The 13073-nt window shown below is 43.8% G+C and overlaps 1 protein-coding gene across 1 annotated transcript in view; it reads right to left on the bottom strand.

The window, feature by feature from the left end:
* Window positions 1-778: 778 nt before the first annotated feature.
* The window catches only part of TRAPPC3L (trafficking protein particle complex 3-like), a 32339-nt gene continuing 20044 nt past the window's right edge, over window positions 779-13073 (bottom strand). The window contains exons 5-6 of the mRNA XM_015409085.1: window positions 2886-3071; window positions 779-1289 (exon numbers count right to left, since the gene is read on the bottom strand). Coding sequence (XP_015264571.1) covers window positions 1170-1289; window positions 2886-3071 — 306 coding nt within the window. The 3' untranslated portion in view covers window positions 779-1169. The remainder of the gene's footprint in view (window positions 1290-2885; window positions 3072-13073) is intronic.

Genomic DNA, 13073 nt, shown 5'->3' with positions numbered 1-13073 from the left:
CACAGGGAAACAATGACAGCCATGAACATTCACATAATTTACTGGTTTCTGGAAATATTTCTGAGTTCCTGAAAGAACTTCTTGGGCCCCATAAATAAAACAAACAAATGCTTCATGCAACCTAATATCTGACGAAGTGAGCAGTGACTCCCGAAAGCTCATGCACTGCCACAGATTTTGTTAGTCCCTGAGGTGCTACTGGACTCCTGCTCTTTTCTACTACTAATATCCAAGAATGTGAAGGCAGACAGATAGGGCTCAAAGAACTCAGCTTATGCCAGGGGCAAGTAAACTTCAGCATATTCATCAGGTTGAGGATATTTGTTCAATTTTAACTCTCTCTGCTTTTCGTATCTACTACATTTTAAGCATAACTAGGAGAAGCCTGATGTTGTCTTCTTAAGCTTGCAGTGAAACGAGCCACATTCTATATGTGAAGACTTGCTCTGCTGCCCTCTGGTAACAACTCTGGGTCCTGACAGAGAGACAGAATTGTTCTTACTAAGACAGTTACAACGTTTACCATAATCATAGCATTCAATCCATGTATATCCTTCTTTATCAATCTCCATGGCGAGCTTATCACACAGTTAAACATAAGCCTTTATTTCAAAATAAAATTCATATAAAAATAATAATAAAATAGAACCAGGAAATTAAAGATTAAAAAATCCCTAAATATACAGCAGCAACAAAGATAGCCAATTCCCCCACAGGCCTCACATTAAAAAAAGCATCTTGCTTAGCCTTTTCCACGCTATGATAAACCTATGCAGAGAAGCCTTGGGCAGGGAGTGCCAGAGGGAGGGTGCAACTACCAGGAAAGCTCTGCTCTTCACAACTCCCTACATTAACTTCGGAGAAGAGCCCCCTCTGGTGACCTACCCATACGGGAAGGTTGTTAAAAGAGCAGGAGTTCACATAAATAGCTTGGACCATACTGTCAACTGATCTAGCTGGGAGCAGCAGTCACATACCCTGGGAGAGTAGGATGCAGAAATCTCACCCTGCACAGTACAATTTTTGTTGTTGTTATAATGGACCTGATCCAGGAAAGGATCCACAGGCAGAATCCCTGCTCTGTGTGGTTTCCCTGTCTGGATCAGGTCTTCTTTCTAGGCAGGTCAAAAGAGCCAAACTATTAGAGATCCATATTTTTGACCCTGGTTTCACTTATTTCTTTTCTTTTTTTTATCCTCAACTTTCTTTAAGAACGTAATTCCAATTTCTGTGGCTTCATCTCCCTTCAGTGGGTCCTGAATGAAAGTGACTTCAGCAGCAAGGTTTACCTGGAAATAAAAAAGCTTTGTCAGTTAACTGGAAGAAATCATTCCTCCCTCGTTTCTTTCTCCAGTTTGTTTGTTTTTAGGTGTATTCCTTTCAGCAAGAGGAACTTTTTAAGCCCTGTGCAGACTATGTTCATTAGGCGTGGAAATGATCATGTGGAGAGGATCGTGGGCCACACCTTCGGGCCCCGCCCTTGACTTCCACACATTCAAGGAGCTATTTGAACAGGAGTGCATGTGTACAGCTTTACATTGCAGCCCTATGTTCAATGCCATGATACATACTCTTTACAAATGTGGAGAAGGGACTGTACATAGGGAACTTAAGCACATTTTGGATCAGCTTCTATAAAAAGAGTACCTTGAACTTGAGTTTCCAGGCAAGATCATCAGTCCTTGTTAATAACATGAGTACAGGGCCTTATAATTTCATTAAACACTACACATTTAAGATCCGTAGCCATTGGTCTTAAAATACTTCCTGTTCTTTCTGTATTTGTAGATTTGAAATGCAAATTCAGTAGTTAAGTAGACAAGAATCACAAATGCAAAACAGAAGACGAGAATTAACATGTAATGAAGTAGCTTTTTTTTTTAATACAAGAGCAATTTGTGCAGCAAAGGCATCCACAAAATGGATGATAATAGAGCATGGGTGGCCAGTGTGGAATTAGACCAGCAAAGAGCAAGTTATCCAGATTGGAACTATATCATAATTATGGTTTTCCCTCTGACGATCGGGGCCATGCCCCCAACGTGAGCAACGTGGTTGCGTCACCTCTGGTGATGCAACCACGCTGCGCTTCGGGGGGCGGAGTTCCCCCCGGGGCCTGATTCCGCGGTGGCGGAAATCGGGCCTCCAAAGTGGGGTTTTACCCACCACCTGCCCCCCCTTGGCAGCCCTACCTCTGACTCTGTGACTGTAGCAATAAGCAACATTCCACATACCTTCCTTTGATCGCTTCATGTGCTCCCTCAGTCTGGAGAGCTCTACTCGCAGTGGCCAGCAACTCCTCCTCCCTATCCCCATGTTCCACCAGTTTGTGAATTTTTAGATGTAAAAAATTTGAGATTTTATAGAAGCTGATCCATGTACACCAAAATGTGCTTAGCTTCCCTACCTGCAATCCATTCTCCTCTCCTGATCCAGAGTACATATCCAGCCAGTTTTTAATAATGCATATAATGCCCAAACTACATCATAATCTTACACAAACACATATCCAGAAATCCATTAAGGCTTCCCGTGATGTACAAATCCAAAAGTTTTCAAAGAGAAGCAGTGAGAAAAACTCTTCACAGGATTAAGATTCTACTTTTATGCAAGAGCGCTGTCAAATTTGCTGTTCTGAGAATTTTCTCCTCACTATTTTTAATGTACGCTACTGCAGCTGGACACCATGAAATGTTAACCCTAAGCACAAATACACACGGAAAATGCAGAAGTATGTTGTAACAGGATGCGCTTTGTGTGTGAATGAGGATCACATGCCACTGCACAGTTCTGTTAGGAAAAACCCTGTCACACTGAGGTTCAGCTACCAGCCTCATATCATATGCTAGAAGGGAAGGGAAGGATGTCTGTGTGTAGTTCCTTACCGCTTCCAGAGCACCTCTAATGGCACCACACAGGAGACTGCAATAGCAAAGTGAAGATCGCGCTGCTGGCAATTCTTCCACAAAGTCGACCAGGGGATTCTTATCCAGAATGAGGGAGAATTCGTTCCTCTTGGCGTTGGTGCAAGTCACACTAGGGGTGACACCCAGATACATCTGGAAAGCACCCTAGAAAACCAAGAGGATATGTGCGTCATCTCATCACCATGTCACAATTTTTTTCACAGCCCTTTATCTAACAGGGCCATTCTTGCTTTGCTCTTCTGCAGTTTGCTAGAGCCAGAACTATAGCAGTAGATTCACATCACATCACACTTAAATTGTGCCAAATTCAAACAAAGTCACACAATGCCACATTACAAAAGGATGCATCTGTTGGTGTGATGGAGTGGTGGCCTAAGAAGAGGGTTGCCCAGGAAAAAAATTGTCCTGTCCTTTTAATAGAGGCTTGTGTGTTGTTTATCAGGCAACTTTTGCTACAGAAACCTTCAACTGCCTATCTCCACACATTCAGCCTCTTTTAAAAGGGACAGGACACCCCCCCCCCAGGCCTGTCAGCAATCCTGCCTAAGGGGGAGTGCTGTGGTTAGATGCAGAGGAAGGGACTGGAAAAACCTCAGAAACTGAGAGGAGAGAAAAACAGACTTTGGGTCCCAAAAAGAGCGGATGGACATGTGCCACTGATCACCTGATACATTCAGCCATCTCTTTGGCAATGAGTTGAGTGGTTGTAAACAAAGAAACAAAACTCTGAAGAAATGACACCTTCCTTCTCTAAGGTTTCACTGTAAGAAGTGGGTTGAGGGGTATGGTCTGAATGTTCAACTTAACAATAACTTATTTCAGATACAAAAAAGGAATTTATTTATGGGCAAAAGAAGAAAACATGCATGGAATTTGGAACAAGTTCAGTCCTAACTGGGGACCAGGGAGAAACACAAAGGCAAAGCGTGATAGAAGTATAAACACATCAGACTAGCTGGACACATTTCTGAGCAAAATTATCAAATACCTTGGGGCTTAAACACCAGAGTCCAGCCTACCTCCTCACTCTGCCAGCATGGAGCCCATGGCTGTTTGTATCTTTAAACACATCTGTGAATTCTAGAGCTCAGTTTGTTTATTCAGATATTTATGTCCCACTTGTCTCCACAGTAGGCACCCAAGGTGGCTTTTCACATCCTTCTCCCTTCCTCCATTTTACCTTCACAGCAACAACGTCATAAGGCAGGTGAGGCTGACAGAGAGTGACTGACCCACGGGCATCCTGCAAGCTTCTACAGCGGAGTGAGGATTCAAATCTGATTCAGATCCTAGCCCAGACTGTTTAACCATTATACCACACTGCCTCTCACACCGGCTTAGTTCCAGCAAGAAACCTGGGGCCTGTCAGATGAGGTTCCATCGTCCAGTCGAGATGTGCTGTGGACCACTCACAAGTTACTCCTGCTAGCTTGCCATGCTCATTTGACTTTGGAGGATCTATGCCATGCTGCTTGGAGAACCCGTTCACTTACCCACTAAGCCTTCCTTCCATCTTCAGCAGCATGGTGGCAGGGCTGCTGAGAGCCACCATGGGCCACCGGACAAAGACTGCACCTGCCACCCCCCATATGACCATGATCTAAATCAAATATCATAACAAAACAAACCAACCACTTGGCTTGCTGTTACCATGGATCTATAGCAATAAAAGAATCGGCCTGTCTGTCCATCTGTTATTTATTTATATTCCACCTCACTCCCCAATGGGAATAGAGTTGCCAGCTCTGAATTGGGAAATACCTGGAGATTTTAGGGGTGGAGCCTGAGGGTGCGGTTTGGGGAGGGGAAGAACATCAGCAGGGTATAATGCCATAGAGTCCACCCACCAAAGCAGCTATTCTCCCCAGAGGAAATTATTTTGTTCATCTGGAGATCAACTGTAATAGCAGGAGATCTCCAGGTTCCACCTGGAGGTTGGCAACTTTAAATAGAAGCCCAAAGCAGCTTACATCATTCTCCTCTCCTCCATTTTATGCTCACGACAACCCTGCAAGGTAGGTTAGGCTGAGAGTGTGTGACCGGCCAAAGGTCACCCAGCAAGCTTCCGCAACAAATTAGGGATTTGAACCTAGGTTAACCAGATCCTAGTCCAACACTTTAACTACTACATAAGAACATAAGAATATAAGAGACGCCAATGTTGGATCAGGCCAAAGGCCCATCCAGTCCAACACTCTGTGTCACACAGTGGCCAGAAATACCAGTGCCATCAGGAGGTCCAGCAGTGGGGCCAGGACATTAGAAGCCCTCCCACTGTTGACCCCCCCCCCCAAGCACCAAGAAGACAGAGCATCACTTGCCCCAGAGCCCCTAGCTATACCTTGTGGCTAATAGCCACTGATGGACCTCTGCTCCATATGCTTATCTAATTCCCTTTTGAAGCCGTCCATGCTTGTAGCCGCCACCACTTCCTGTGGCAGTGAATTCCATGTGTTAATCACTCTTTGGGTGAAGAAGTACTTCCTTTTATCCGTTCTAACCCGACCGCTCTGCAGTTTCATGGAGTGCCCACGAGTTCTTGTATTGTGAGAAAGGGAGAAAAGTACCTCTTTCTTTACCTGCTCTTTCCCATGCATAATCTTATAAACCTCGATCATGTCACCCCTCAGTCGTCTTTTCTCCAAGCTAAAGAGCCCTAAGCACTTTAACCTTTCCTCATAGGGAAAGTGTTCCAACCCTTTTATCATTCGAGTTGCCCTTTTCTGCACTTTTTCCAAAGCTATAATATCCTTTTTAAGGTGTGGTGCCCAGAACTGCACACAGTATTCCAAATGAGGTCTCACCATTGATTTATATAGGGGCATTATTATATTGGCTGATCTGTTTTCAATACCCTTCCTAATAATCCCCAGCATAGCATTGGCCTTCTTTATTGCAGTCACACACTGTCTCGACATTTTCAGTGAGTTATCCACTACAACTCCAAGATCTCTCTCTTGCTCAGTCTCTGCCAGTTCAGACCCCATCAATGTGTATTTATATTTAGGATTTTTGGCTCCAATGTGCATCACCTTGCACTTGGCCACATTGAACCCCATTTGCCATGTTGACGCCCACTCGCCCATCCTTGACAGATCCCCTTGGAGTGCCTCACAATCCTCACTGGTTTTCACCACCCTGAACAACTTTGTATCATCCGCAAATTTAGCCACTTCACTGCTTACTCCCATCTCCAAATCATTAATGAACAAGTTAAAAAGCAGTGGACCAAGTACTGATCCCTGCGGTACCCCACTGCTTACCACCCTCCACTGAGAAAATTGCCCACCTACACTCACTCTCTGTTTTCTATGAACTAGCCAGTTTTTGATCCATAAAAGGACTTGTCCTTCTATCCCATGATTTTTGAGCTTACTTAGGAGCCTTTGATGAGGAACTTTATCAAAAGCTTTCTGGAAGTCAAGGTAAATAATATCTATTGGATCCCCCTTGTCCACATGTTTGTTCACCCCCTCAAAGAACACTAACAGGTTAGTGAGACAAGATCTTCCCTTACAGAAACCGTGCTGAGTCTGCCTCAATAGGTTTTGTTCATCTATGTGCCTACTAATTCTTTCCTTAATAATGGTTTCCACCAATTTACCCGGTATCGACGTCAGACTGACTGGCCTGTAATTTCCCGGATCTCCTCTGGAACCCTTTTTAAAGATGGGAGTGACATTAGCTACCTTCCAATCCTCAGGAATGGAGGCAGATTTTAAGGAAAGATTACATATCTTTGTCAGGAGATCTACAAGTTCACATTTGAGTTCTTTCAGAACTCTCGGATGTATGCCATCTGGGCCTGGTGATTTTTCAGTTTTTAAGTTGTCTATCAGTTTTAGGACCTCCTCTCTCGTCACCTCAATCTGACTCAGGTCTTTCAACACCCCTCCTGAAATCAGTGGTTCTGGAGTGGGCAAGCACTTCTCATCTTCCACAGTGAAGACGGAGGCAAAAAATGCATTTAGCTTCTCAGCCATTTCCCTATCATCCTTCAATACTCCTTTTACCCCTTGGTCGTCCAAGGGCCCCACTGCCTCCCTGGCTGGTTTCCTGTTTCTAATGTATTTGAAGAAAGTTTTATTGTTGGTTTTTACGTTTTTTGCTATATGCTCCTCATATTCCCTTTTTGCCTGCCTGACCTCAGACTTGCATTTTATTTGCCATAGCCTGTGTTCCGTTTTATCAGCCTCACTGTGACTAGCTTTCCACTGCTTAAAGGAATTCTTTTTACTTTTTACAGCCTCCATTACTCTGTTTGTTAACCATGCAGGCTTTTTCCTATACCTGTTTGTGCCTTTCCTAACCTGCGGAATATATATTTTTTGAGCTTCTAGGATCGTAGTTTTAAATAGATCCCAAGCTTCCCCAATTGTTTTGACCCTTTCTACTTTTCCTTTCAGTTTCCTCCCCACGTGTCCCCTCATATCAGAGAAATTACCCCTTTTAAAGTTAAAAATGGTTGTGTGAGTCTTTTTGGCCAATTCTCTATTTGTACAAATGATGAACTCAACAACATTATGATCACTGTTTCCAAGCGGTGCAATCACTTTTACATCTCTCACCAGGTCTTGAGTGTTACTTAGGACCAAATCAAGGATCGCCTCTCCCCTGGTAGGTTCCGTGACCATCTGCTCCATAGCACAGTCATTTAGAGTGTCTAGAAACTCAATCTCTTTTTCCCGGCTAGAACACATATTGACCCAATCAATGTGTGGGTAGTTAAAATCACCTATTATTACACAGTGTTTTTGTCTAGTTGCTATCTTTAAGGCATTCATCATTTTATAATCCTCCTCTATCTTTTGATCTGGTGGGCGATAACAAACTCCCAGTGTTAAGTTTCCTTTTGGCCCCCCTATTTCAACCCATAGAACTTCCAGAAGCGAATCCAATTCATTTAGCCTCTCAATCTTTCTAGACTTTATACCCTCTCTGACATACAGAGCTACCCCACCTCCAACCCTTCCCCCCCTATCCTTCCGATATAATATATAACCGGGAATCACTGTGTCCCACTGATTTTCCTCATCCCACCAAGTTTCAGAAATACCCACAATGTCTATTTTTCCCTCCGACACCAAGCACTCCAACTCCCCGATTTTACCTCGGACACTTCTACACCACACTGGCAGGCATAACTCATAAGAGAATAAAACTAGAAGACTCAAAATTGGCCACCAGCTGCAGGATCATTGTGGGAGTTTCAGGGCCAAAACTGAAATCCACAGGAAAATCCTGTCCCAGGTGAGACAAACTACAATTACCCTGTGCTATTTGCAATGGAAGCTAAGGGTCTCTCTTTGTGGCAGGCATAACTCAGAAAATAATGCTACATGTTTGAAAACTGGCCACCATCCCCACAATGATGATGGAAGCTGCAATGGCAAAAATTAAGGTAACTGGAACACCCTGAACCACGTTATCTTCATGATAGGCAACATGTAATAAGAGAGCTTTTAAGCAATCTGTCATGTGTCTCTAATACTTAGATCCCCAGTCTGCTATGGAAGGTTATTGGGTGACACACCATCGGTCAGACTTACATCATAGAATGTTAGAGTTGGAAGGCACCTTGCAGGTCATCTAGTCCAACCCTCTGCACTTGTGAGTAACTTGTGAGTGGTCCACAGTGGTCATAGGGTTGTTGTGAAGATAAACAGAGGATAGGAAAACAATGCAGCTTTGGGTCCCCATTGGAGAAAGATTGGGTATGACATTTGTTATAAATCTAATTTCTAATGACATTACAAAGGGCTATTAGATCTTTCAACAACACAATAATAATAACAACCCAGTGCCTGAAATAGGAATTCTAACTTCTCTTCCACATATAATAACCACTAAAACAGATTAATGTTTTATTAACATGCATGTAAAGAGTATGTGTGTGGGGGGAAGCATACGTTTACTACTTTGTTAGATCATGGGGAAACATTAACTCTACCTCCTTTCTGTTCATATTAACACAAGTTTGTGACTATACTACTGTTAAGTTCATTCCAGGCTTACCAAGTACTTACCTTGAATCAGTGGGGGACACATATGTCTTGTCAGGAACATTCCCGCGCGGAAAACAAATGCGCCACGCCATGCCATCGCCCAGACGTGACGCCAGGACGCTGGGCACGTAGATGGGCGATGTTCTGGCAATGGAGCTGGAAACTTGATGGTACCATCAAGTTTCCAGCTCCATTGCCAGAGCGTCGCCCAGCTACGTGCCCAGCGTGCTGGCGTCACGTCTGGGTGACGGCATGATGCAGCGGGGATGTGTTCCACCGAGGGATGTTCCGGCGAGGAACCATGTGTCCCCCGCCGATTTGAAGATAGGTACTTGGTAACCCTAGTTCATTCTGTTGCCAAGCAGGATAGGGATGACAAAGACTTGAGACCTAAACTTGAAAATAAAGGGGGGGGGGACAAGGAAAAATTAGGTGGAGGAAGAGAGAAATGAAAGAAAAAGGTGGGGAAAAGAGAGAGAGAAATTAAGGAAAGAGAGAGAAAAGTTGTTATACCTTGCTCCAACATTCTAATTAACACTTTGCAAGAGATGGCTGAGTTAGGTGCAAGGAAAGAAAGAGAGAAAGGCTAGACTATTGGAGAAAATTACCTGCAGGCTAGCAATGACTGTAGTAGTCATCAACCATGCTCTCTTGTCTTCCTCCAGCACTGAATTGGTTGATGACGATGAGGAATTTCACATTACCCTTTTTAACCCGTTTTGAAGCCGTTTTTGATCCGTCATGGAGTAAACCAGTACAGGGCTGCCATTTCACACATGGCTTTCCCCTTCCGGTAAAGAGCTGGATCTGAAGTGATTTGCCATTTCAGACTGCACCACTTTTTCCCCGCCGTTTTTCACCCGTGCGAGCGATCTCCAGCTTTTTTTTTGAACATTCACTTTAGAGCGCTATAGCGCTATAATAAAACACTCAAGGCACTTCAATGGCGTTGATATAATGCTGTTGCGTTATAGTGCTATAGCGCTATAACTCTATAAAGCGAACGTTCCCCCCCCCAAAAAAAAGTCGGAGATCGCCCGTGTGGGCGAAAAACGGCGAAAAAAAGTGCATTGGATCCCAAAAAAAAGTCGGAAGACTACTTGGAAGCAGTTGACAGGTAAAACGCTTCAGCCTCGTTTCCTAAACAGGACAGAAGCGTTTGTGTCTGAAATTACAAATATATTCCGGTAGGGAACCGGTTCTAAAACGGCTCTGTCTGAAATGACAGACCAGAAACTGTTTGGGAACTGTTCCTCTTCCGGATTATATCGTCTGTCTGAAACTCCTCTATGTTAGCGTGACCTGTTAGGCAAGTTTCGGTCAGTTTTGGACAAAGTCAAGTCTAGCCGATAATAGTAAAATATCTTTTACTATGTTCAAACTTCCCTGCGTCCCTAGTGGTTGCAGCCAGAACTGCATTTTAAAATAAATGGAAAGACAATCCGCTGGGTTCAGGGGCCCTCCACGTGACTTGGGCCTCCTGAATTTTGTTCCCCCAGTCCCCCTCTGTCGGTGGCCCTGCATGGTGGAGTATTGTGAAATGATAAACAGTTCCAGTTTGTACACAGAGGTAGGGATTTTAGGGAGTAGGAATGGCACCATTACCACAAAATGCTAAATGTGTTTATTTCAAAGGGAACTCCATTCAATGAGCTGAAACTTGCTTTCTAGAAAGTGTTCTTAAAATTGCAGTTATGTTACACTGTTGACTTTTAACTTCTAATATTTTTTCTATTTCACACCCATGGTCATAAATAAAGTTATTGCTGCACTTTTACTGAATTCATAGTTAAAAAGAAATGGTGGGGAAAAGCGTGATATATCCAGATGCTCATGCCCGTTATTGCCACAGCAAATTTCCTTCCTCTAGGGTTAGGGTGAGCAAGGGATTAAATGGGTTTTAAAGTTGTTTTTTTAAACTATTGTTATAATTACTTTTTAACAGTAAAAATAAGAGTTTTATAGGATTATGAATTGGGGAGGGAGCAAATACAACTCTGCAATGACAGAACTGGCTGGTTAGTTCAATTAAGCGTGCAATTAAGTCTCTGGTACCATGACTTTTGTGTACTTCTTTACTGCCCTTCCTTGCTCCCAAAAGGCTTTTAGGACACATTGTAGAAATGCCAGCAGATATAGTATACATCCTTGTCTGACCTTTAGCACTCTGAGGTTTTTTTCAGGGTCTCTTCTCTCACTAGTTCCCTTCTTGCTTGTGACCTACTCTTGCAGCCTATTATTGCCCTACTTCAGTTACCTTGCCTTTGGTGTTCTTTGTCTTGTAGTTTTCCCATTTTCAAGGATTTCTTCCCAGTACTTAACCAACCCTATGAAGTTATTTCTGTTGTTTGGGCCTGTAATGAGGTTTTAATCCTAACCAACCTGACAACTTTCCCTTCCCTCGCAAGAAGCTGAAGATGTTTTTCTCAGCAAACGGAATATTTAGTGATGTAATTCTATCTCAAGTATTCGGTGTCAAGGTTTCACTGCTACAAGCACAATGCAACACAGATAATGATCTGTCTTGAAATACTGGAGGATCGTCCAATAAACCTAACTGGCAGCAGATGTAGAACAAACCAAAGGAAGTTTTTCCACACAAAAAAAACACATTACCACAAGTCACTACTACTGAAACAGACAAGACAAAGACCACACATAACGTTTGTCCATAAAATGCAAAGGGGATTAACTCTTCAGCCTCTGTTAGCTTTTGATTCTCAAGAACAGCTATCCAGGTATGCTAGTCACATTTTACAGGAAAAAAGTCAAATCCCTTTAAAAAGATGGATTTATCTCTTTACAGAATTTTGGAACTCCTTCCCTAGGGAGATTCATCTGTCTCCCTGTATTATTGTCTTTTGCCAGTGGGTTTTGTTTGGCATCCCTCAATAACTCTTATTAGCCCACATCCCTGTTTGTGTGTTCTTATGTGTTTATATTTTTATGTATTTATGTCACAATTGTTTAAAATATTTTTATATGTGTGTAGTTTAAAAATTTATTTAATGTCTCAAATGCTTTAATGTTAACTGGCTTGGGAACCCTGTATTGGGTAGAAAGGCAGCATTTAAACTTTTTAAATAAATAAATAAAAACATAGGGAGCCAAGTTTCAAACAGTGAAATTGAGTGGAGGCTGAAGGGTTAAACGTCTCTTCTCACCTGCACATCCTCAAGTCAAATTGAAGCTGTGCAAGCCTGTAACTTGTGTTATATGTGTAATGTATTCAGAAGCTGCCCTGAGTACATTAGGACATGAGGGAATCATCCCATAGGGAAGCTATGCAAAGCTTCGTCTTGGACTAGGGCTTCAAGTCCAAGACTATTGATCCAATCACGTTCAAGCAAACGGGAAGCGGGAACGTGTATGATTGGTCCTTATGCGATCAACCTGATAGGTTGTTAACTGTAAAGTAGGAGTGGCTATATTAGCCGGGAATGTTTAAATACCGAACAGTTTCTATGGACAAACTGTTCGGGCTATCAGATGTTGTACCGTGTTGGTGAAGTGATCGTAGAGCTGAATAAACCTGAGTTTTCGCTGAAATCACTCTCCGACTCATTGTTAAGCGCCGGACTTAACAATTGGCGACGAAGGTGGGATACTAGTGCGGGTAGGCAGCCCCGCTGGTCCCAAACCCACGACGGACAACAGCGAGCAGCAGCTCACCGTGGCCGATCAGCAACGGGCACCACCAGAGCCGGTGGCAGCGATTGCACAGATGGCCAATAGCCCGAAGTTCGAGCCATTCGAACCAGCGTCTGAAGACTGGGAGGCGTACCTGTCCAGGTTCAGCTTCCATCTCGAGGCGCATGATGTGATGACGGAGGAGAAGAAGCGGGCGACGCTCCTGAGCTCTTGTGGAAAGAGCGTGTTTGACATCGCCCAGTCCCTGGTGGCACCAGCGGACATCAAGACCGTCTCCTACAAGGACCTGACTGAGAAGCTCCAGGCGCATTTCTCCCCGCAGCCCTCGGAGATTGCGTGCCGGCATGCCTTCTATAAGAGGGGTCAGGCTCCTAACGAATCGGTGGCGGAGTATGTGGCGGCCCTGCGGAAAGCGGCGAGGCCCTGCAACTTCGCTGACGTGGAAGAGGCCCTCCGTACATGCGGATATGGGTGAATGAGCCCATAGGGA

This window comes from Gekko japonicus, unplaced genomic scaffold (genome assembly GCF_001447785.1).
Source record: "Gekko japonicus isolate JY-2015 unplaced genomic scaffold, Gekko_japonicus_V1.1 scaffold50, whole genome shotgun sequence".
In the NCBI taxonomy this organism is placed as follows: domain Eukaryota; kingdom Metazoa; phylum Chordata; class Lepidosauria; order Squamata; family Gekkonidae; genus Gekko; species Gekko japonicus.
This window is presented reverse-complemented; position numbering and strand designations above follow the sequence as displayed.